The sequence below is a fragment of the Drosophila melanogaster genome, chromosome 2R (assembly GCF_000001215.4).
Source record: "Drosophila melanogaster chromosome 2R".
In the NCBI taxonomy this organism is placed as follows: domain Eukaryota; kingdom Metazoa; phylum Arthropoda; class Insecta; order Diptera; family Drosophilidae; genus Drosophila; species Drosophila melanogaster.
Window position 1 is genome coordinate 17,672,679 of NT_033778.4, and position 22,934 is coordinate 17,695,612.

At 41.3% G+C, this 22,934-nt stretch overlaps 5 protein-coding genes across 8 annotated transcripts; 3 read left to right on the forward strand and 2 right to left on the reverse strand.

Annotated features, from left to right (window-relative positions):
- Window positions 1–160: 160 nt before the first annotated feature.
- On the reverse strand, window positions 161–10,821 carry Sema1b (Semaphorin 1b). 3 transcript variants are annotated; one of them, NM_137400.4, is made up of 7 exons: window positions 10,715–10,821; window positions 5,594–6,104; window positions 5,148–5,241; window positions 3,233–3,915; window positions 2,149–3,159; window positions 1,894–2,086; window positions 161–1,830 (listed from the first exon to the last, which is right to left on the reverse strand). In NM_137400.4, exons 2-7 carry the CDS (start codon window positions 5,724–5,726, stop codon window positions 1,632–1,634), a joined length of 2,313 nt encoding a protein of 770 aa, NP_611244.1. In that variant the 5' UTR covers window positions 5,727–6,104; window positions 10,715–10,821; the 3' UTR covers window positions 161–1,631. The 3 variants fall into 3 exon arrangements, with proteins under 3 accessions (NP_611244.1, NP_995879.1, NP_001163178.1); NM_206157.2 differs by lacking the exon at window positions 10,715–10,821 and adding an exon at window positions 10,217–10,316; NM_001169707.2 differs by lacking the exon at window positions 10,715–10,821 and adding an exon at window positions 6,382–6,577 and having other exon boundaries at window positions 609–1,830.
- A 74-nt stretch (window positions 10,822–10,895) lies between these two features.
- HPS4 (Hermansky-Pudlak Syndrome 4) lies at window positions 10,896–18,144 on the forward strand. 2 transcript variants are annotated; one of them, NM_166245.2, is made up of 7 exons: window positions 10,896–11,050; window positions 14,580–14,814; window positions 14,878–15,120; window positions 15,176–15,270; window positions 15,329–16,847; window positions 16,905–17,137; window positions 17,196–18,144. In NM_166245.2, exons 1-7 carry the CDS (start codon window positions 11,040–11,042, stop codon window positions 17,362–17,364), a joined length of 2,505 nt encoding a protein of 834 aa, NP_725707.1. In that variant the 5' UTR covers window positions 10,896–11,039; the 3' UTR covers window positions 17,365–18,144. The 2 variants fall into 2 exon arrangements, with proteins under 2 accessions (NP_725707.1, NP_611246.1); NM_137402.4 differs by lacking the exon at window positions 10,896–11,050 and adding an exon at window positions 14,013–14,260.
- Window positions 12,177–12,870, forward strand: CG42561 (uncharacterized protein). Its single transcript, NM_001169709.2, has 3 exons — window positions 12,177–12,226; window positions 12,296–12,417; window positions 12,477–12,870. Exons 1-3 carry the CDS (start codon window positions 12,206–12,208, stop codon window positions 12,718–12,720), a joined length of 387 nt encoding a protein of 128 aa, NP_001163180.1. The 5' UTR covers window positions 12,177–12,205; the 3' UTR covers window positions 12,721–12,870.
- On the forward strand, window positions 13,136–13,732 carry CG42562 (uncharacterized protein). The gene is made up of 3 exons (NM_137401.3): window positions 13,136–13,188; window positions 13,242–13,366; window positions 13,429–13,732. Exons 1-3 carry the CDS (start codon window positions 13,165–13,167, stop codon window positions 13,658–13,660), a joined length of 381 nt encoding a protein of 126 aa, NP_611245.2. The 5' UTR covers window positions 13,136–13,164; the 3' UTR covers window positions 13,661–13,732.
- On the reverse strand, window positions 17,597–22,675 carry swi2. The gene is made up of 5 exons (NM_137403.4): window positions 22,333–22,675; window positions 19,901–20,113; window positions 19,265–19,748; window positions 19,026–19,205; window positions 17,597–18,958 (listed from the first exon to the last, which is right to left on the reverse strand). Exons 1-5 carry the CDS (start codon window positions 22,404–22,406, stop codon window positions 18,410–18,412), a joined length of 1,500 nt encoding a protein of 499 aa, NP_611247.3. The 5' UTR covers window positions 22,407–22,675; the 3' UTR covers window positions 17,597–18,409.
- Between the last annotated feature and the right edge of the window lie 259 nt (window positions 22,676–22,934).

The following is a 22,934-nucleotide window of genomic DNA, read 5'->3' on the forward strand; positions in this document are numbered from 1 at the left end:
TATCGATCATTTTTCGGCGCGAAAGGCTTTATCGTAAACTATTCAAATTTTGAAATTAGCCTTTATTGGAAAAATGATTGATTTCAATAAATATAACCAAACCATATTTGCTGTAAAAATTCAATGTTTCATAGATCCGAACCTATTAAAAGACCACATTGAGTTATGAAAAAAATGACGACTTTATTAGATTTACGAATTGCTTATCGGATGTATACAACAATATACACATTACAAGGACATACACAGTAATAAAAACTAAACACCATGAAGGGTTTTCTCTGGTTCTTGATCCTCCGAGTGGAAGACCCATTCCTACGCAATATTATCATGCATGCAATCAGACTCGTTCGTCATATATATCATTGTTTTTCAACCAAAAGGCATATCATTTCATCTTTCTAAAATTTCAATAAAATCTATCACAATATGAGAAATCATTACATTACGTTTTTTTTTGTAAGATTTAAAAATATTTTATATATAGCTTTTATCGGGATTTTCCATTTTTAAGACTTTCTTATGTTAAGATTTAGACATTAGGCGTACATATACGTATAAAAATATATTAATTACGATGAAAATTGCATTTTACACGTTTTAAAAATAAAATTGCCATTGTACATTGTATTTATGCAACTTCTTTAGTGGGACGGACAACAGCTTAGAAATTAAACATAAAATTATTAAAATGCTGATTTACGTTGATTGCCAACCAAGCTCATTATTTCCATCCAAAGCTTACAAGTTTAGCGTTAAGGCCTAGATTCGACACGATTTTATACTATTTATAAGGCTTGCTGTTGTTGCAGTGTTCATTTATTTTCGCTTTCTTGTGCGTTTTTCCATCTGATGATGTGGGGGCTGCGGTGTCAGTTCTTATCAAACAGCCTCATAGAAGTTTTCTTCGTTTCTTAGCCTAGTTCGTACTTTTAATTACATTCTATGTTCAATTCCTTATAGAGCTTATGTTAGATACAATTTTACGCTTTTGTTAGCCACAAAGCATAGAGCTTTAAAGTCTCTGTCGCATTCTGTTAGTTCTCCACAAAACAAACTCATATAGAATAATTAATCATTCAGTCTAACAAAATACTTGTTGAATATTCGATTGAATTTCGAGAAATAATTGGGGCTGGTCCGCTTCGGGTTCGATTTCGGTATGCATGATATGTGATTAAATTTGTACAGCTCTAATATTTGCACTTAAAGATTATACATTAAGAGTACACATAAGGGGCGACACAATCGGGCTGCGTAGCCAAGAGCCGGCACTCCTATTTTGGACAGCAAAGGTCGACGTCAGGGGAATGCGGAATGCTTCGGGTTAGCTCCAGGCTGCGGCAGCCCGCACACTACGTTGTCAATAAATTTAACTAAATTTTGACAAAGAAACTAAGCTTACGCAAATTTTACATCAAATTAAATTACAATACAAGCTAAGTAAAAAAGACGCAACAGCTCTGCTTCCTATCTTTCGGATGCGTTTCAAACGCATCCGAGACTGTCGTTTACATTATTCGCAAATTGGGTGGGGGGTTACTATAACTAACAGCAACATAAACAACGAAAATATGTTTTAGAGTATAGAAATTCGACTAATTTTGCAGTTGGCTGCCCTCACAAGGCCACTAGATGTAAGTGCGTTTCACTTTTGTCAGCGTTGACGTTTTGCAGGGCAGCTCTTTTTCCAAATGTTCCGTGGAGTTTTTGCACTCATGACTGCGATCCTTTTCTAAATCCAGATTAGGTGTTTTTTGTGTGGTCGTATAGGCATTGGAGCCCATTAACAGGTTGATGTCTTTGCCAGTATTTTGATGTTTAAATTGCCTGTCAAAACCATTTAATTAGAATTGTCCAATATGGATTTGCATCTTCCAAGATAAAACTTACATTGGCTTGCCGAAATGATTGCGGTGACTTTCATCCATTTGGGCCTCCATCAGGCGGCTCTTAGCCTTCACACAGCATATTCCTGCGATTCCACCCACAAGGAAGGTAAAGAAAACGATAGTTGTAAGTAGCATGAAGCTGGGCGTTGAAGCATATTTGATTTCATCTACACTGGCCGTAGACTTTTGGGGATCTGTCAACGAAATGCGAATATTAAACCACAATATTCCTAGGAAAATAAATATTAGTACTAACCGTTCAAATTCGGCATAATATCGTCGGGATCCATGGACGTAAGGGTGATCTTGTTCAAACCAAAGTCATCGCCACCAGTTGGCTGTTGTTCCAAGCTTGGCTGATTGCCCTGCGACGAGCCCACATTGGAGTACAAAAGCTTCTGCTCCTCTGTTGGCGGTGGAGCCATGGTAACAAAGCTTACTGTTTCCGCACCGGGTGCATCTCGGGGAATATGAGGACATAGCAAGGCAGCGGCTTTCTTGGTGCTATTCAAGCTTTGCAAATAAGTCTTTGTTCCGAACTTGTGCTGACTCGTAGCCAGGTTCTTGCATTCGTGTGTCTGTAAGTCCCAGGCGCAAATGGGATCCTGGAGACTTAAGCAGCCCAGACAGTCGACAATGTGAGAGCAGTGGTGCAGGGGCACGCTAACCAAGCTGCCATCGCTAACCACAACCAACGAGTTTTTCGAAGTGGAGATCACCAATTCCCTAATTGGCGTTCCAAGTGGAAGGACCTGCATCTCTGATATAACCACTGTCTTCAGGCGATCAACAGTTGAGTTCGGGTGAGTGCTCAGTATATTGATGAACTTGGTCACCTTGCCGTCATCGGTGCCACTGTATATAACATCGTAGTAAGCTCCACTTAGGGACTTTACCTGCGGATGCACTGCGATCGCAGTAAGTCGGTGGTGCAGATTCACCTTGGTCAGCAGCGGACGACCGTGCACTGCTGGCACAGCCTCCTCCATCAAGGGATGGTTCTTAATGAAATTAACCGCGATGCTGGTCAGAGTTCTAGAGTCCTCAACGCACTGTCCTGGACGTGGTTTCGGCACTTGCTCACGCTCCACTGGCAGCCAATGGGACTGTGAATCTTTCTGCGACTTGAACTCTCCATCAAAGGCGGCCAGTATATCGTCTACGTTAAATGCGCATACGGCCGAGCCAGGAATGGCATTCACAGAGGTTGTGAAGACAGCATAAATCAGTGACTTGGATCCGCTCTCCACAATCGGACTAATGGCCTCTGTAAATGGAGTTTGCAACAATTGAGATTATAATTTTTGTAAAGAATATCCAAAACGTCTATTAAAACTTACGGATTTCGTCAAAATAGAACGGAAACTCGCCGGGCACCGAGCAGTTGAGTCGCGCCTTAAGGAAGGAAGTCCAACTCTTGCCGTGACTGTAGGGACCACCTCTATCGTTCTTGCAAACCCTGGCGACGCGCGAATAAACGGCCTTGCCAAAGTTCATGACTTCCATTGAGAGTTCGCGGAAGAAGAACAGCACGTAACCGTTGCGCTCGATGGCGCCAACAAAGTCCGGCTGGTTGAGTTGCTTGAGATCATATTGTTCGGTACGCAGGTTCTCCCTGTAGATGAGAGGATCTCCACCCGAAAAGTCCGCCACGGTGGCGCTGTACAAATGCCCGTCGGCGAAGGCGTACGTGCTATTGTGGGCGGGGCTGTAGGGGCACAGGCCCTGGGCCTCCACATCTCGGCTGACTTCGTAGCGCATGGCATGGGCGTGACCAGCAGAGCCGGCCTCCTCGGATGACACTTCCACCGGCGTGTAGTGACGACAGCGCGGCTTATACGAATTGGTGCCGCAGAGCAGCACCTCGCCATTGGGACGCAGTGCATAGACGCGAAGGTAGTTATGGCAATCCCACTCGTGCTTCCCCTTTAGGGCACACAGCTCCCGGTCCGCATCCGTGCTGTGCCACTCCAGACGCGCAATCTCCTTCAGGCCATTTAGGCTCACATTGTAGATGACGTCCCTGCAAATCGAGATAGAGAACAATTGAATAAACAAATGCGAGAATTAATACGCCGATGGCGTGTGCCTGCCCAGAATGTGAAATGGAATGGAAGCCAGCCAAGTACGGTGACCAAAAATAAACGACAAAAAACCCGTGAGTTGAGAGCTTCGTGACAGGAGCATACAAATGTTTGACTGAACAGTGCCGGTTAAAGTAATAGTTTTGAATAAGAACTATTGATAGATGTGTAAGCAAAGTACCTTACTTTCTTTGGCTCAAATACATTTGTTAATACAGCCTTAGCCTTAAGCAACGATTTTGCGACATTTCATTTTATTTAAGTAATCAAAAGCTTAAAAAGTAAACACTTGTTAGCAAGTTTTACAATTAATAAACAACGTGTTTTTTCATTAGCGACAGCCCAGGGTATTATTATTTCTTCACTTTGCATTAGAGCTTTTTCAAGAGCACACTACTATTATTTTGACCGCATCTGTTTTTACGCCCCGCCGACAATCATATCCCAAGGTTGCCTGTGTGCAAATAATTAGAACTTGTACACAATTGTATAATTCAGCGTTTTAAGTGGCTAATTATTGTTGCTGCTAATTTGTTGCTATGTTCTTTATGGCACCAGCACGTCTGGGGCGCAAGAAAAATATGATAGATCGAAAGCTGGTTTGCATTTGTCGGTCCATTTCAGATCGCCGATAGCTGATTATTAGTCACCCAAATGGTAGTTTGCGTGGCTCTCATGTAAATGGTAATTATAAAATGTACATTATCGAAAAACCTATGCATTTAATATTTTTCAGTTAATAAATGTATATACCAGACTTCGTTGAAACGTGATAAAAAAAATAATGCCTTCTGACTTAACTTTGTTCATGAGCAATATAATTATATGGATGAAACTGAGCAAGTGTTATTTATTCCAGACCTTTGTATCTCGCCAATGCCAAATCACTTCGACTTCCCGGAAAGGGAATGAGAAATGCTAGATTTGCACTTGCCACTAATGAAAAACGAATACCAAGCCAAGCGGCCAATAAATCGGTAGAGTAAAGTAATGCCAAATGGCGAGCTAATTATTCCGAATCGGACGCTGTATAATTGTGTTTTTATAAATATTTAAACGTGTTCGTGCCAAGTTTATTTGCGCACAGGTAGCTTGCTCGGTAGCGGGAACTTTTTTATTGCTTGCCAGAAATCAAAGGGATCGTAAAAGAATGTTAAAGAAATTCACTCACTTGGCACCAACTAGAACAAACTCATCGTTGTGGTCCAAAATCTTGAAATAGTCCGTCGAGTTGCCTATAAAATGGGCTAGGACTTTGTCTTGTTCTGCAAAGAAAGAAAGAAGCAAAGTGAAATGTTATTGACTGCTGGGATTATATAACTTGTGCGTTTACTCGTGTTTTTTTTTTTTTTTTTTTTGAGATCTTGCACAATTTCATTTTAATTTCTGTTTAACTCGATTCAGAGGAAATGCTAGCGCTTGTTGCTGCTGGCATTGCGAAAATTCCGCCTGATAAGCAGCTTGGAAAATCGGAGCTTAGCTTGAACAGCCTCGCTTTTGTCATTGATAAACCAGCAGCAACAAGACCGGAAAGCAAAAACCCAAACAAATGACACAAATAAACAAATAGTTATAAAGTTAGATTGAAGAATAAGGATTCCAACTACTGCCACATACTTGTTTGCAAATCAGGCTTCACGTCGGGCATCCAACCTGCCACGATCGTCAGGCCGGATAAGGTGATCAGCAGTATCATGGGTATCGCATTAACTAACATCGCCGCCGATGAAGGTCTGCTCTTGGAGCTCATTCTGCTGGCTTGTAGTAGGAGATGCGCGAAACTAGTACTCCACTACTCCTCCGAGTTCTGATGATTCAGCTGCTTTTTGCTCGTGGTGCCAATGGGGCTGCCTGGCTGGCTGGTTGGATGGCTGGCTGGCCTCTCCGACTGCTTTTAATCACTGACGCCTCGCATTCTGATGTCCGATGTCTGCCATTGTCGTCGATAGTTGTGCTGATTACTGGTGTTATTGTCGCTGCTGCTGCTGCTGCTGCTGCTGCTTCAGCATCTGGCTATAAGTATTCGAGTGTCAGCGACAACGACACAATGATTTACGCCCAGCAGAACAACTTGTTGGTTTTATTTTAATGCAATTAGCTGTTGGTGGCAAAAGGGAAAACGCAAAACCTGCAATTGAAAAAAACAATGCCATGGCATAAGGTGTGTTAGAAAATTATTAGAATTTTTTCAGTGAGCCGCGGCGAGTGCAATATCATTTATCGAGCGAGCACATAATCAGTGAACTTTTGACTAATCAAACCGAAACAGTATGTAAGTTGGCCAAAGAGCACGTAGACAGCAATCGTGTTTGATTTGAAACGCATAAAAATTTTGTTTATATCCGCCATAAATTTGTTTGTTTATCATTTGGGTTTCCCCTTTGTCTTGAATCTGCTTTTATTACCGAATCAGATAATTAAATCCACTTATATAACGGCTACTTGTGAATTCTGCACACTTTCTTCTCGCCAGTTTCTTTCCGGCTTACTTGTGTTTTGTGTCTTGTGTTTTCGGCTGTTTTCGTTTTTGTTTTTTTTTTTACTATCATGAGTTTGACCAGCGGACCGCGAACCGAACGTGGGCTAGACTCAATGAGCACTGAACACCGAAATGAGCATGAAATGCGAAAAAGCAAACAACGTAAGGCAACCGCCCACGCTTTGAGAGCCACTGGCGAGCAGTTTGAGCAGCACTTGCTGCTGTCTCTCTCTCGCTCCACCTCCTTCGATATCCCTCTCCGTCTACCTTTCGGCTACAGCCAATCCTCCCTATGTAGAACACATTCTAAAGGGCGTCGGAAAAACCCAGGGTGAAAAGTGTTTATCTTTCAATCTTCATGGACACTTAACTTCTGGTTCTCGCGCCTTGGACTCCCTTAAATTCGGAACCTACAAAACTTGGGTTCTAAAAACATTTTTAGATCACATAGTATTGTTTTGGGTACTGGGTATTACTAAGTTTACTCAACTCTTACAGATTAAATTCGTTAATTTTTTTTCTTAAACAATGCATTATTCATTACTTGCATTACTTCAATAAAATATATATATTTGTCGTATGTGATAATTTTATATTATTACTAATGTACAAAAAAGTAGAGACTGATATCTCTTTGGCTTAAGTCATGCAAAAATTGACTCAGCCTTAAATAAATATTATTTAGTAAATTTATCTTTTGAAAGAGAATAAAATTTTGAAATACAAAATTTTTTCAAAAATTATAATTTATGAATTTATTATAATTATAACAAGGAAATATATAAGAAACGTAATAGTTTTTGCAAGGAAAGCCTCACTGTATGATTCCCAATCCCAACCAATATTCCGCGTCCTGGCTGACATGTCGTGTTTTCCGAGCATGACTCATGCCGCCAGTCAGGTTTTCCTGCTTTTGTTGGGAATCACGTGCGGTATTTTCCGCCAATTTCCCTCCTAATCAGCGCTGAACTACGATTTTCAGGACGTGCCGCTGACGCTCTACAACTGACTACTTTTCCATCTTTTTTCCCGCGGCGAACACCGGACATTCGAGCGGATACATAGGTGTGTTTTCCTCATTCACACACACACACGTAATTTCCATGCGGGTTTTCAGGTTTTCAGTTGTTTTTTTTTTTTTTTTCTCAAGACGCACACTCGAATGTTATAGTTTCTCACGCACCCAAAAAGTCGGTGGGTTACACATGGACAACTTTTACCTACCGACGATTCGGATCGGTTTGGCTGGGATCTCCGATAAATGGCTTTATTGGCCAATTGAAGGTCGGTGGCAACAAGTAGTAGTTGTTGTAGTGTTTCGCTCAATGAATTCGGTTGATTCGTGGTGGTGGTCTGTATCATCGTCGCAACGTAACGTATCGTATTCGTCTTTCATTTACCTAAGCGAAGGTTTTTTCACGGCTCAGCCGCCAGAGTTTTAAGTCACAGGTCAGGTTAAGTGACCTGCGGCCCATCTTCTTGGCCGCTTTAATGCCCTCAAATGATGGGGGTTGGCCTCAAGAACCCACGTACGAGAAATGCCATAAAAGTGCATAATAAATAATATAAATTACATTTGAATACCCTCTTCAGCGGCACAATTTATCACTCCGTTTTGCGGCTTAGTGAGCGGAGAAATCAGCGAATGGTACCGACCGCCACTTGGGTCGGTACTTCTTCTTTTAGTTGTAGCCCAGTGGAGCCACTTACAGAAATAATCAGTCATCTAGGAATAAAGACAGCTAATTAACACCTTTTCTGGGGCACCTAGATCTCAGCAACTTGGTTCTCCTCTCTGCTGTAGTTAGAAAGGTCTTAGTCGTACATATATATCTATTCTTGACCTTATATATATTATTGCTACATAGGGTATTTGGCTTATCGAGGTAACCACACTTGCAACCGGCGTTTTCGTAAGTTTTCATTTATTTTTTTTAGTGGCGTTCTCATATTTCACAAGCCACACACTTGGGTTCAATGCCAGGAAGTCCGTTCCGCTTCTGGCAGCCCATAAAAATACAGATACAATTATGCCAGTTCCACAAAAAACTGACCGTCTGGCGCTAAATTAATGAGCTCACATTCGAGATCAAGTTACGAATGTGTGCCACTATTTTTGGGATAGTTGGGTGGCACGCCCGACCACCTCCCCGCTGATAAGCATGGGTTTCGAAGAGTTGCGAGATAACAGCCTCATCAAGATAAGGGTGAAAAGTATGTCACGTTTGACACTTGTTGCCGCTCCCTTTTTCTACCTCATCTTTTTTTTGTTTTTTTTTCCTGCGTGTGGGAAGCCCGACAAAAACGTGTTAAATGGAGATACGTTTTTTTCTAGTAAAAAAGTGTAAACATCTAAGAACTGGCAGGGTTCCTTACTACAGACGTGATCAATACAAAATTGATTTCAGCGTGTAGTTATTAGATATGCACCGCTTACAATCGTCCGCCCACGGTAGAAATCGCCTGAGACAGTGAGGCCCCGCTGAGTTGAATTACAGCCTTTACTACGCCGGTAATAAAACACTTTTTTCAGATAATGTCCAATTACAAAGTGGTGTTATGAAAGTTCCTTATTCGTTTAATAATCATTTACTTAAAGACCATCATAACTACATTTCAATTACCTAAATGTATGAGTCTTGATATCCCAATTATATTTTCTGATAGGTTGTATTACTTTTTGAGCAAATCAGTTTTCCCAACTAGGGTTGAACTAATTTTAAGGCTTTTATCTTCAGCGTTTAGGTAATGAGCAATTGAAATTGCATTACATACATTAAGTTTAGCAGATTTTTTGGTGATCTATCTATCTATCTAGTGATATGTTGCCTTCCGAAAGAAGAAAACGTAGTAATAAGAGTTCATTTGTTTTATGAGGAGGATTCTAATTTGTTTTTCTTACTCGAAGAATGCCCACTGTACAACCCGTTTGGGTCCGTGGGCGTTTTTATTAAGCCGAACAAAGTGGCAACAGGTGGATTCGAGTGGCGTGTAGTGGATGTTGCCTTTTGGAGCCCGACTGGCTGCCAGTTTTGGTGGAGCTTGGACTCTGATCTGATGTAATGACACTCTGCATGTAGTGTGTATATATTTTTTTTAATGAATAATTATCAATTGTGAAGTCTGTTTTCTTTTGTTAAACCGCTATCGCCGGAGGTTCATTGCTCTGTTCTGTTTTTCTTATTTTCCACTTATCAAACAAAAATAAACGGAACAGACATGGTCTGTAGGATAGGTTTATCACCGGACTTCCGATGTTCGGTGAATCATGCAGACGAACCAGTTTACTATATATTTAGATGATTCAGCTAATTCTTTTTTTTTCTTGATTTCATTTTTTGGAGAGGCGTAGTTATGGCGCGACAAGTTTTTAGTTTTTCCTTTTTAAGTTTTCATTCACAAAACACAGAGGCCGCAAATGTGGGAGTTATTTACGAGGGTCAATTTGGACAGCCTGCACCGCAGTGGGGTTAAGTGGGACGCGTTCCAATTTTGGCCACTTGAAATGAGGGGGGGAAACGCACTTTGGAAATTGGGAACATGGGCTGGAACTTGTGCATACGTTTGTATGTAAATGCAACTTCCATTTGCCGTTTACCGTTGCAGCTCAGTGGTAAATTGATTAGGCTGCTAATCGATTCAATTCTATTTCTTTTTGGACATCAGAACCATAAACCCGTTTTACTGTTCCACAGACTAGCGAGCAGCGACCAGCGGCCACCGCCTGTCTCGCGCTTGAAAAACAAGTCCGATATATTCACCTGTAGCTACGCGTCACTTCTAAGCTGGCTAACTCTTTTGCTTCAGCTTCTTTTGCCACTTATTATCCGCTTCTCTTTTCGACTCGACTCGATTCGACTCAACTTTACCACTTTGGCTGCTGTTTACAGCCAACATGCACGCACACACACTCACACTCAATGATTTATTTTCTTGTATTACTTGTTTCTTATGTTGCTTTATACATGTTGTTGGTTTTGTTGTTTCTGCTGCTGTTGCTGCATGCGCATAAATTAAGGGGGCGAGAGCGAGAGGGTAGAGCAACACACGTCTGTACACAATGAAAACCTGTTTGTTGCTTTTTATGCTTCCAGTGCGTCTCTTTTGGGTGTGTTGTTGTTGCCTGGAGGTGAGAGACGCTATGCGGGGGTTGTCTTTGGGGATAGAAAACACTATTTCGGGCACTCGAAGTTTGCACAAAATCCTTTTCGATCGAATCCTTTGCCAGCAGGCTGCATTCGATCAGCTTTTCAACTCACCAAAATTCATAAAAACATTTAAATAAACGATCAAATTAAGCGAAAAACACGGAACACGAAAAAAGTGTATACAACTTCACTGATCGACGGCCATTTTAAAAGTGACCGCAGTGGGCCTCCTAAAATATACCACACAAATATACCGAACGGAATGCTAGTATTGAAGACTACCAGCAGCTATGCAATACGGTGATTTTTAGTAACACTAAGGTATGGCAGCGCCGTAAGTTCCTCTGCAAAGAAAAATAAAAACTAATGAATAAAATGAAGCAGAAATAAAGTGCAATAATCTTCCGACAACGAGAGGTTACAAGTGCAATACACAATGGCTGCAAAGTAAGTGAAATTGATAAGGTTTTATAAACAGTGAAAAACTTTACATCGTCTATGTGCCTGCGTCTGCGAGTACGTGTGTGTGTGTGGGCGGCGCGCTGTGTATGTGGGGGTATTTTTGTGTTTGTTTTGAGCTGCAGCCTCCGCCCTCGCAGCCACCCACCACCCCCTCGCCCATTAAATTTGCATTCACATACACAGGAAGTGTGATGGAAAGGGGGAAGAAGAAGACCGAGATAAGTATCGATTCCGATCGGTGAAATTGATAAAATGTCAAAGTTCAAAAGATTGGCAAACCGGTAAAATGAAATTTGATTGGTCTTAAGTGTTTTTCTATAAAAATTTTTTATAGATATTATTATAATGGAAAAAACCTTTTAGTATAAACATTTAATAAATACAGAAAGTGCATATATAATGCAAAAGTTTGTCTCTATGTCAAATTTTTAATTATTGAAAAGTTTTTATTATTCAACTATAAAAACTGTGTAATCATACATATATTGTTAAAAATAAATTAATTGACAATTTTACAATTAAAATTTTTTTATTTTTGGGTAAACAATTCTATATTTTCTTATTATTTCTTATTTTCAGTTAAGTATTTTTCCATTTCAAATTATTTTTAGCAAATTCTTAGAAATCATTTTTTACAAGTCCCAATTGGACCGTGTCTTAAAGGTCAAAATCCTATTAGTCATATACCGGGGTAGACTTTTTAGAACTGTAAGAATCTCACGTAGAAAGAATTAAAATTTGACTTGGGAACTCCCCAAGAAAATTTCATAGGCCAGGTGTTTAATGTAGTCACAAGTTTATCATGACAGAATGATTTTGCATTGGGCATGACGTGTGGAGATTGATTTGAACCAAGTTAATTGTCACAGCGAAGGCTACCGAATGCTTTTGCTAGATGAGTCGATTTTATTGTGTCCCTTTTTCAATTGCCTTATAAGATGGGAATTTTGCAATTATTTGAATTAGTAGGTGTACTGAAGTGTTTCTCGCGAAGCAGATGTGTGATTTTTTTGTATCTTCATCGTAAAAATCAAAACTCGTTTGCTTGCTACTTAAATCAACCAGCCTTCGTTTTGGGCTCAAAACTGACCAAGCGTTCAGATATTCAGATAGTTTTTGTTCAACCACAGACAGGTCATCATGTCTCGCGATTTTTTCGCGGTGAGTAGTCTTTTCGCATATGCAAATCAAAGTTTAAACATACCATTTTCAAATCATAATAATATTTAGCTGTTGGCAATTTTCATCTTCACTGCGGTCAACGCGGCACCGCAAATTTCACCAACTATCGTTCCGCAAATCCGCACAAATGGCTTTCAACTTGAGCCCCTCAATCAAGAATACTTTCTCAGGTAGCTAATCAAAGTCCAGAAGAGAGCTTCCCTTTACTTAGTTAGTTCTGAATCTGTAGAATCGAACATCCGGGTGGCACTATTCGCCAGGAATCCGTGAGCCAGAATGAAGCCGGACATCTGCAGGTTAAAGGTGTGATTAACCAGCCCTTCGAGGATCAGGATGCCAATCTTATTGTCACCTATGAGGCTGGTCCGAATGGATATGTTGCCAAATACAGCTTCGGCAAGGGTCCTCCAACACCGCCTCCTGACACACCATTATTCCTCAGTCCCGGTGCTCTGAAAACTGCAGCGGGATAGGATTTTGACTGAATATTTAGAAAACATTAAAACCACAACTTGCCGTAATTTATATTAAACCAATTCTGTATTTATAAGTAACAATAAGTAAGTTTATAATCACTCACTAGTTTATAGAAATCAATAAACTAGCTAGACTTTCTTAACTATAACAAATTGTTATACTTATTATTGTTAATTGGCTAAGCCCTATTAAAGCAACTTATTAGGTGACTCGGTCAATGATTCACTGTGGCAAGTTTTATTGTTATGTTATGTAAATCCCTGTTGACAGTATTCAAAAATCACATCTTATAGCTATACTATAAGCGGAGAACGATTTTTGAATGTGTTTATTAATGATTCCAGTTTTGAACTTGGTTTAAGTTTAGCTGTTTATTTGTTAGCTGTTTGCTGTCAGCTATCTAAAAACATCAGTCGCTAACCAAAAGCCAAAAGATCATCATGGCTAACCTATTGTTAAGCTCAGTGAGTTTTTCTCATAAGTTTGCCTGCCAATCGTTGTATAATATTTGCTACAGGTGTTTTTGATTCTGTTTCTAAGTCTGGTGAATTCGGCGCCCACAACTTCAGTTACCAAATTCGTGCCGCCCATAAACGATAATGGAGTTGTGCTAGTGCCATCTGAGAATAATTATTCCCTGAGGTAAACAAAAAATGAAGTTAAGATAATGCTGTAAGCTCAACCAAATGGCTTCCATATTGTAGGATTGATCTCGACGGTTCAACGCGGGATGAGATTGTTGAACAGATTGCGCCAGATGTGCTTCAAGTTAAGGGTACTTATAGCCAGCGTTTTCCTGGTTCGAAATACCTGCTGGTCACCTACAAAGCTGGTCCCGATGGATATGTGGCCAAGTATAGCATATCTAGCCAATCGGATACTGTGAACCAGATTCAACAGTTGCCACCCAATGTGTTGAAAACAGCTGCTGGATAGAGTTGTTATGATAGTTTAAATAAACATTGTATTACGCGCAATAAAACAGACAAGGTCTCTGTTGTTAAACATATATAAAATCTTATTAATGATATTTGAAAATCATTTGCCTCCGAGAGCTTTTTATAAAATATAGCATTGGTAATCGAATTTGTTACACTCTAAAACTGGAATCGATACCTTCGTCATTGAAGTGGTCACCACATGGATGAATACATTATACGAGAGCATAGTTGCTCGTATACCCACCCGCTCAACCGCAATGATGGAAACACTCGGAAGCTTTCACCTCACTTCTCACCTGCTGGTTCACTTGGGCGTGAGCGGAATTCTGATCACGCTCTCGTATCACAGTTGGTCGTATCAGGCAGCTGGGCCACATCGAAATCAGACAGTTGGCATTGTACGGCGCTATTGGCTTGTTGACTTATCAGAATCGTCGGTCGTTAAATGTGATAAGGAGCCACGATGCAGCGCTAGACTTGGAAGCACCGAAATCCACTAGATTTCAGGAGCAATGTTTCGGGATTGGCGCAAAACCAAGCACAAGCGATGGCAGAAGGTGCAGCAGAAGCAGCAGACCTCAATCCTCACCGAAAGGTTGCTCATTTCATACTCAAACTGTGTTTCCAGTGCACAAATATCTACAATGAATTGCATTAAACAACGTCAAACAAATTGAGATTGCATAAATCCAATTTGTATTTGTGTAAAGTTTTTTTTGCATACCGGTTTTGCTACAGCACTTGTTGTATCAATTCTTGAACAAGTTTTAAGATTCAGCTCACATTTTACAAGGGAAAATAGTTGAACGTAATTTCTCCAAAGCTTTTCCTTAACATTAGAAACTAAGCTAAAATATATTTCCCCGTCTCAAAGTCTCAATAACAATAACCCTTGAACTTTATTAAATTTACAGGGAGACGATGATTGTGTTTGTCTACGACACAGAGTGTCTCACAGACGAGGCGGATGATCCCATATCGGCGGTGCTCTACTTCCATCCAAGCTGGGTGTCCGACTCCCAGAAGGTGGCTCTGTGTGGTCAGCTTATGGGCACGTCGTATTTCCTCAAGGATTGCTTCTTTAATCCCCGCATCCTGGCGCTGCAGAATGGAAAATTTGTGCTGAAGGAATTCGGTCGTTTTATTCTGGTAAATCGAATCACATAATTTCACTTTTCTTTTATTAATCCGATGGAGTATTCTGTTTTCCAGGCAATTGGCACTGATCGAAATATTGGAGATCAACTGTTGGAACATCGTGCTGATCTGCTGAGTTCCCTGCTCAAGTTTTTCCACCGTGACGTCCAGACATTGTATGCCCAGTATGCTGCACCGCCCGCCCTGAACCGCCGGAATCTCAGCGAGAAACTGTACCACATCTTTGAAACATATCTGCCGATGCTGCAGCGCAACGGAAATACATTTCAAAATGTGCCGAGGCTGCGAATGCCAAAGGTGAGTGGTTAAAGTAACAAACCGAATTACCTAGATAACCAAGATTCTCTTCCAGACGGCCAGTCATATATTCCTGGAGGCTATACAAACGTTGCAAAGTTGCCAGCAGACAAAGGGAATACTTGGCGGAGCGATTCTGTACCACAACAAGTCAGTTAATCCGGCTAAAGTCTGAACAAATTGTAAATTCAAATACCTTGTCTTTTAGGGTGGTTGCCTCGCAACTGAGCGATATGGTGACCAAGCATCTTGTACTCACCGATCCTCTGCACATCCGCACTGCGGCCGAGCAAGTGACCAACCATCCTGAGTTCCACATACCCAACGGCGTTCAGATGCTGGTGGTTTATTTGGAGCATATGCAGTACCGCCAGTTAGCTGGCGAGGCACAGCGCGCCCAGAACCTGCAGATGAACACAGCTCAGCTCACCCAAAATGGTATGCCGTTTCAGTATGCCAAGCGTAAGATAAAGCGGGACAAGTCGCTCATTTTTACCCATATACCCGAGGAGGAGCACGCCCCGGAGCAGCAGGGAGCAGTTGAACAGCTACCACCAGCCAGGCCCAAATCTATGCGACCCACCCACCTGCCGTTGCGTATAAAAAGCATGCAGAGCAAAGAGCTACCGGAGTCTGGCATTGCATCAATAAATTTCGACGAAACCGATTCCTATCCGCAGTTCATTGGACGAACCAGCGTTTGCAATACTCCAATGACCGAGAACAAGGTACTGCCGGTGGCCAATGTTATGTCCATTTGCGCAAATCCCGAAGATGAGGGCAAAGAGGAGGATATTCACAATTCCAATGGCAAGACACATTCGCGTCGAAATTCTCTAAAAGTGGATGTGGAGAAATTCTTTCAAAACTTCATTAGCAATCCAAACAAACAGCTCACACGACGCAAATCATCTGCAGACCTGCAGGATGCACTTCGCGCCATCTCCAAGAAACTGAATAATTTTACGCATGGCCTCAAAACCGATGTGAATCGAAATGGAAGCGGTAATGGTGATGTCTCTTCGGATTCGCCAGATTTCATAGAGGACGATGATAAGATTACTTCGCGGACCATCAGCGATCCCACCTATCCGGTATTCAACACTAACGGCCAGCAGATCTCGCGCAGTTTGTTTCAGCAATTTCTGGATCAGTATCGTAAATTGTGGGGTGTTGCTAGTGAGCAGGCGCACGAGGATGCCGAGCTAGCCGCTCTGGTAGCCGAGTTCCAGGAGTTCAACGCCGAGATCCAAAAGCTCGACGAGCACATGAGACAGCAAGCAGCGGAAGCATCGTCTGCCGATAGGAATCTCAACGTTTCCGCAGCCAAAACTCCGCTGGACAAGCGATCCATGACGCTGCCATTGAAATCAGCAGGAGAATCTACTTTCGGAGAGCGTGCGTCCGGACGCAGTGGAGCTGGTGGAGTACCACTAACACCCCTGATGGCCAAACTATCTGTTCTGGCTCTAAGCGAAACAACGCCCATCGAGATACAAACTCCGCTGACAACCAGTAAGGTTTTCCCACGGCGAAGTTCACTGAAGTGCGAGGATGCAGTGGATGCATTGGCTGCCTTGACCACAGCCCCTGCTCAACCTCCGGGTCCAATTCAACCAGATGGCTTGCAAAGAACTGAACTCTATATATGCGGACAGCAGAATATGACCTTATTATTGCTCATGGAGGAGGGTACTTGTCAACAACAGCAGGTTGTGCAGAAGATGGTAAGTGAATTTATATTTTTTTCGTCTATAAACATTGTTAATATATCTTCCAATTAGTTCGACATTTGTGTGGCCAAGTTCCCGCACATGGAATCTCAACTGAATCAAACCTTAAATGTAAATGTGGAGGGCGACAATCGCGACGGGAGCAACTATAGCTTCATGTGCGTGGACTCCAAGTGGGATGTTCTGCAGCGGAATGGCCCTTGGAATCCCCTAGAGCTTAATATCCTCGAGAGCATGCACTCGATACATTCCAGTGGTCATCATCTTACAGATTTGATCTTGAGGTATGTTCAACAATCATAAACCTTCTTTCTTTGGTTTTATTAATATTTATATTTATAGATCCAACGACTCCGTTTATTATGGCCATAAGAATGGAAGGACCGAGTTCTTCTACAAGGAACCTACCCATCAGATCAATGGCATACCACCGCCCTCGGATCCGATTGGCAATATACAATCCCGCGCCAAGTCGCGACTGGAACGTGATCATTCCTACATGCTGTTCTAGGCTGTGCAATGGATCGTATATTATAAACATATTTAAATACTCGCATGCTTAGCCAAAAACAGATAATGTAATCGGGGACACCAGATAGTCTGGGTCCCCGAAGAATAGCCAACTTAATGCCATCCACTGTTATTTCATTTGCGATCTCTGGCTGATTCCTTCGTGAGTCTTTTCTTTTGTATAGTGGTTAGATAATGATTCCATATCATATACAATGCAAACCAAGGGAACTCAATTTTAAACGATCTAAATTTTACTTCGACTTTTATACAACAAATTTATAAGAAACATTGCCGACCTTTTTTACCGCCATTCAATGGACTCACGAAGGAAACCAAAAGAATTTTAGATATGCCGCTTACAGCCAGCGAAATATTAAGCCTTGTTTGAATTTTCACTTGATTGATGTAAAGTACAAAAATGTTTTAAGCTTTGTTTACAATGTCCAGCACTGTTGTTTAATTTATAAGCTTGTATCCTATACAATTATTTTAATCATTTTGCATTTGCTTTGACCGAAAAGATGCGACATTTTGCACTGATTTCGAGAGCCAAAGAATTTAAATCAAGGTTTTTAATTGTAAATATACATTATACAAAATTAGATTCATTTAAATGGAATAATGTGTAACTAACCTAAAATTCACACAGATTCCGTTCTGTCCAGTTGCAAACATAAACCTATCTTAGCTGTTTCTCATTATCAAAGATTAAGCGCTTTGTGCCAATTTAAATGCAGGATAAATGCTTAAAATAAACCGTCAAATATGTAGGAACGTGAGAACGAATGTTTTTAACCATACAAAACAATTTGAACAGTGCAATAGTGTGGAAAACAACTATTTTGAGAGTTTTGCGTTGACCTAGCTTAAATATACATACATAAATACCTAAACAACATTATTTATATATATATATATAAATATTCATATATGATACAAAGACCGGTATTGTTTTTGTAGATTTTCAAGAATAAACCGAAAGCCATCGTCGGTGGTTGAGAAATACTTTCGAGTTGAACTTCCTTTAACATTAGATCTAGAGACTAGGGCATTTTCATCACAATCCAAGGAACTCGACCGTAATACTTGTAGTAGTAGTAATCGTAGGCAAGCTTGCCCAGGATAAGAAATATGAGGCTGGCCAGCACCCCGTTTAGCCAATCGATGGGATGGATCTGAGTGCCGCCCTCCACGCTTAAATTGCACATCTCCTGGCGACTGAGGGTCAGCACCTTGGCCAGCAGCTGGTCGTCATCCAGGCGGTAGGTGCAGCTCACATTCCAGGCATCACGCACGATGTCCTTGTACTTCGTCAACAGCTCACGCATTCTGCTGCCAAACTTGCAGGTGCAGTGCCAGGGATTTCGACTTAGCAATAGCAGATTGGCATTCTCGTTGTCATCCAGAGCGTTGTCCAGGGCGTAGACATGAAGCTTGCGCAGATTGTTGCCACGCAGATTGAGCAAGCGGAAGTTCTGCAGCCAGTAAGTGTCCTCCAAGTTGTCCACATTGGATATCTGATTGTTCTCCAGCTGCATATCCACAACGTGGCGGTAGTGGGGATTGTCCCGCAGCGGATTTATGTCACTGATCTGATGACAAATCAAGTAAGTTACTTTTCATTGAGCTTTAATATGCTCATATTAAATATGCTCTTACCATATTATCGTTTATAACTAAAGTGGTGGTGTTGTCCGGCAAAAAGTCAGGCAAGCGATGGAACTGCAAATGGGAACAGTTGACCGTATAGAGCGGTATGTGAGTCTTGGGTAAGATGTGATGCATTAGGCAAGTGCAGTTCCTTAGATCCTCATGCGATTGGCATTGTCTCTTCAGCTCCTGCAAATAAAATCAATCAGGTAATCACAGTGATGCAGGATTGATAAGCAGCTACCCACCAGTTTGTAGTGCATGACCATGAGCATCTGGCGTTCCTTATACTTTCGATCTGTGCATATTAGTTCGTCGCGATCCACCACCAGGCGTCCCTTTTCCGGCTGCAGCAGCAACCACTTGAAGTTGCGCGTACAGTTCCACGGATTGCCCGCCAGATAGAGTTGCTCGAAATTGCGGGGCAGCAACAGTGGTCCATCCAGTTGAATGAGCTGGTTCCATCGCAGATCTAAGACCTTGAGCGGATGCACACGTTTGAAGGTTCGCGATGAGATGTACGAGAGATTCGTCCACGAAATGTTGATAGTATGTAGCTCCAACATTTCGGGAAAGTCGAATTTGAATTCGGTGAAGCCACTGTACTCGATGGTCAGTGATCGAAGGCGAGGCAATTTCTGAAGATCCCTGAAATGATTTAGACCATCCTTTGGCCAGCCGCACAGAAGCATTTCCAGTGCGGGCTGGACTCTACTCAACTTTCCAGATTGGCTATAATGGGAATGAAAAACCATTATAGAGATTAGTAGAGCGTTAGAGTGCTTCAATTATCTGATGCGCCACCTATCGGATACGATGGGTACTTGTATTAAATAGATCTCTTAGTTATATGTTCACTCAAACAAAGATCTAACAATACTCACTTCAGCGCAGCCAGGTTATTCATTCCGCCATAGCACTTAAGTGTTCCATTCCGGTTCGATCTGGAGCAGTTGCCGCCCGCTGCCTCCGGCGCGGAGGACCAACCGAAGCAGCTGCGCCCAGAATCGGGCATCGGAATGATCTCGGTGGTTATGGTAGTGATGGTGGCTAACAAAGTGCTCGTCTCATGGCTGTCATCCGCGGCACGGCTCAGCCTAAGTAACAGATAATTGGTAAGTAAATAAATCTCTATCTCATGATGCTATTTTTGGGTCAGACAGCCCTCAAATTGGTGATAATTTAGCCGCAGTGCGCCTCTCTTTTAGGGCCAACACGATAAGCAGACGCCAGGCAAGACTTAATTGCTTGGGGAATACACAGATACGCAACTAGAGATACTAACTATTTAATTTCCTTTATATTTTCACCCCACTGCCAGGAAATTTGCTTCATTGAACATGTTGCGTGTTGATATATTAAGATCTATAGTAGATCTATGATCTATTTTATCATCCCACCTTTAAAAATAGCCATGAATGGGTTTTAGGCACTCCAAACTGCTTTTAGCCAACCGACTTGATAAATATATATATATATATATAAATATTTGTAATCTAAACGGTAGCTCAACTCAACTCGCATACAACCTGCGTAGTATGAAAATCTTGTTTGTTTTGTCTATATGGCGGTTCTATTAGCGAACCGAGAACCAAAGTATATCACATGATGCCCATTTAGCACATCCCTAGGTGCTACATTGCTGGTTGACAGCCAGGAGACAGAGTCCGGGATCATTTTCGAGACACGTTTCCGCAATTCAAGTATGGTTTTTCACCCAACTGTATTGCTGAATGTAGAGGTAGGTCGGGGAAAATTTTTGGTAATATATCTATGGCTTTATTTCCGAAACAAATTTTCTATCGTTAATATATCTTCGAGTTTATCATTGAATAAACATTCGGATGCCGCGAGAAAATACATACATCATCTTCTAATATACCCCGGCGCGTTTTCCGAAGGGTACTAAGTGGGCTCTAACTGACAATTAACAACTGGCGTTCAAGGCGTTAAACTCAACAATACACAAAGTGAAATATAATAACACCAAAAATATTTACTTAAAAATCCACGTAGCAGCTTTGTTTGATTAGAAGTGGTAACGTTTTTGGGAACGACAAATATTGAAATTCGTGGGCTATTTTGCATATGTGCTTTATAAAGCCAAAATCCTAACTGACAGAATCGACACTCTTTCTCCGAGTGACTTGGACTGTCAATTATCATTAATTAAGTATAATTGCCAAATTGAAAATGTACACATAAAACAGAGGCTCAGACCTGTATTTCAATATTTTCTGAAAACCGAAATTTGTTTTTTATTTATCCCACGAAGTTTCACTTGTTTCGCTAAAATGTTTACCAAGTGTACAACATGGCGTATGCGTGATTGCGCCCGCGGACAAGTTCAGGCGAATTTTAATTGAAAATCATGCTTCAAAGCATGCTTTTTCAGTTGACTCTTGAATATGGGACAATTGGCATGCTATTTCATTTAGACAATAAAATCGGCTGGCTATGAAATTCATTTGTGCGGAAATTCTTTGCTCAAGAGAGTAGTTTAAAGGTGACACTGAATATAAATAGATTGCAAACATTTCAATCAATTTCCCACTGACAATAAATCCAAATAAATCTACTTATGAATCCGTCACGACAGCGACTGTCAATTGGTTCTCGATTCCCATCGAGATTGCCTAATAGGTGCCGTATAATAAATATGATCGAAAAGATGATGTGAAGAAATGTGAGCTAAAAACGTTCATAATATATAGACAACCGATCCAGATCGGATTGCATTTTGTTGTTATATATTGCTTTGATAAATGAAGACTTTTTATAGTAACGGCGATAAGAATTTTTAAAGTTGAGGCAAATATACCTGATAACCTCTCAAAATTCATGACTGTGATACGCTGCTTGGGGTGAGCGATAAGTGGTGGAATGGCTTTTCGCCTCTGTTTTGAATTTTGAGGAAGTTGCTACCTTAGAACTTTATTGCCCTAATTGCCCATGTGCTCTTGGAATATTAAACTAGTTACTCAGTGAAGGAGAATAAAGCTATCATATCATGTGTAGGAAGTACAAACAATGATAGGACAACTTTAGCTCTTCGGTTCCAGTGAACTCTGCAATGTACTCCAGTTCGTTTGTCTAGTCTTTATATTAACCATAAAACCCAATCAGTTCGGCTCTATTGCATGGAGCCTCGTAAAAGGTTTACCATGGACTATAACCCGCATATGGAGTGGCCCAGAATAGGTTTTAGTATGTTTATAAATAAATCAGCTAGTGCTGTAAACATCTGATAACAGCGGCGAATTGCAAGTATTACACTGGATTACACATACGCCGCGTGGTCCACTTGTGTTTTTACCTTATTAAGATCATGCAGAACAGCGAAATAGTTTCGGCTGCTTTTGGCCGTTTTTGAAAAACACCGCTAGGCATATTAATTTTTGGGTTATTTTTAAATATTTATTTTGAGACTGTTTATCCGGCTTGCGTTGTTTTCAATCAGAATATTCCATTGTCACGATCGCGCGCAGGTGGAGCAGGTTGGGCAATTGCGATCGAATTGTTTTGGCTCTGCCATTTGCTCTATGCTAAAAACATAATCAAGAAATTCGTTTTTTTCCGCGATCCGTCGTTTAATGACCACGCATCCGCGTATCTATCCGCGCTGTGCTACTTTTCTCGCGTTTGAAGTTCAAATGCGGCGAGAACGCGAAACGCTGGTGCTTTTGCTGTTTTTTTTTTACTTTAGCCGCTCTGCGGGTAATACTTTTTGACGTCCGAGATCTCCAGCGGCAAATCAGCTGGCAGCGAGAGCGATATACACTTATCAATAGCCCTCTCCACATTTTTTGGGGGCTCGTTTCGGTTGGAGCAGCTGTTGAGTTCCCCTGGCAATCGATGAATGAAGGGTGTGCGGGTGTGTGATTTATGATCAGTGTCAGGGTCAGTCAATTTTGCTCG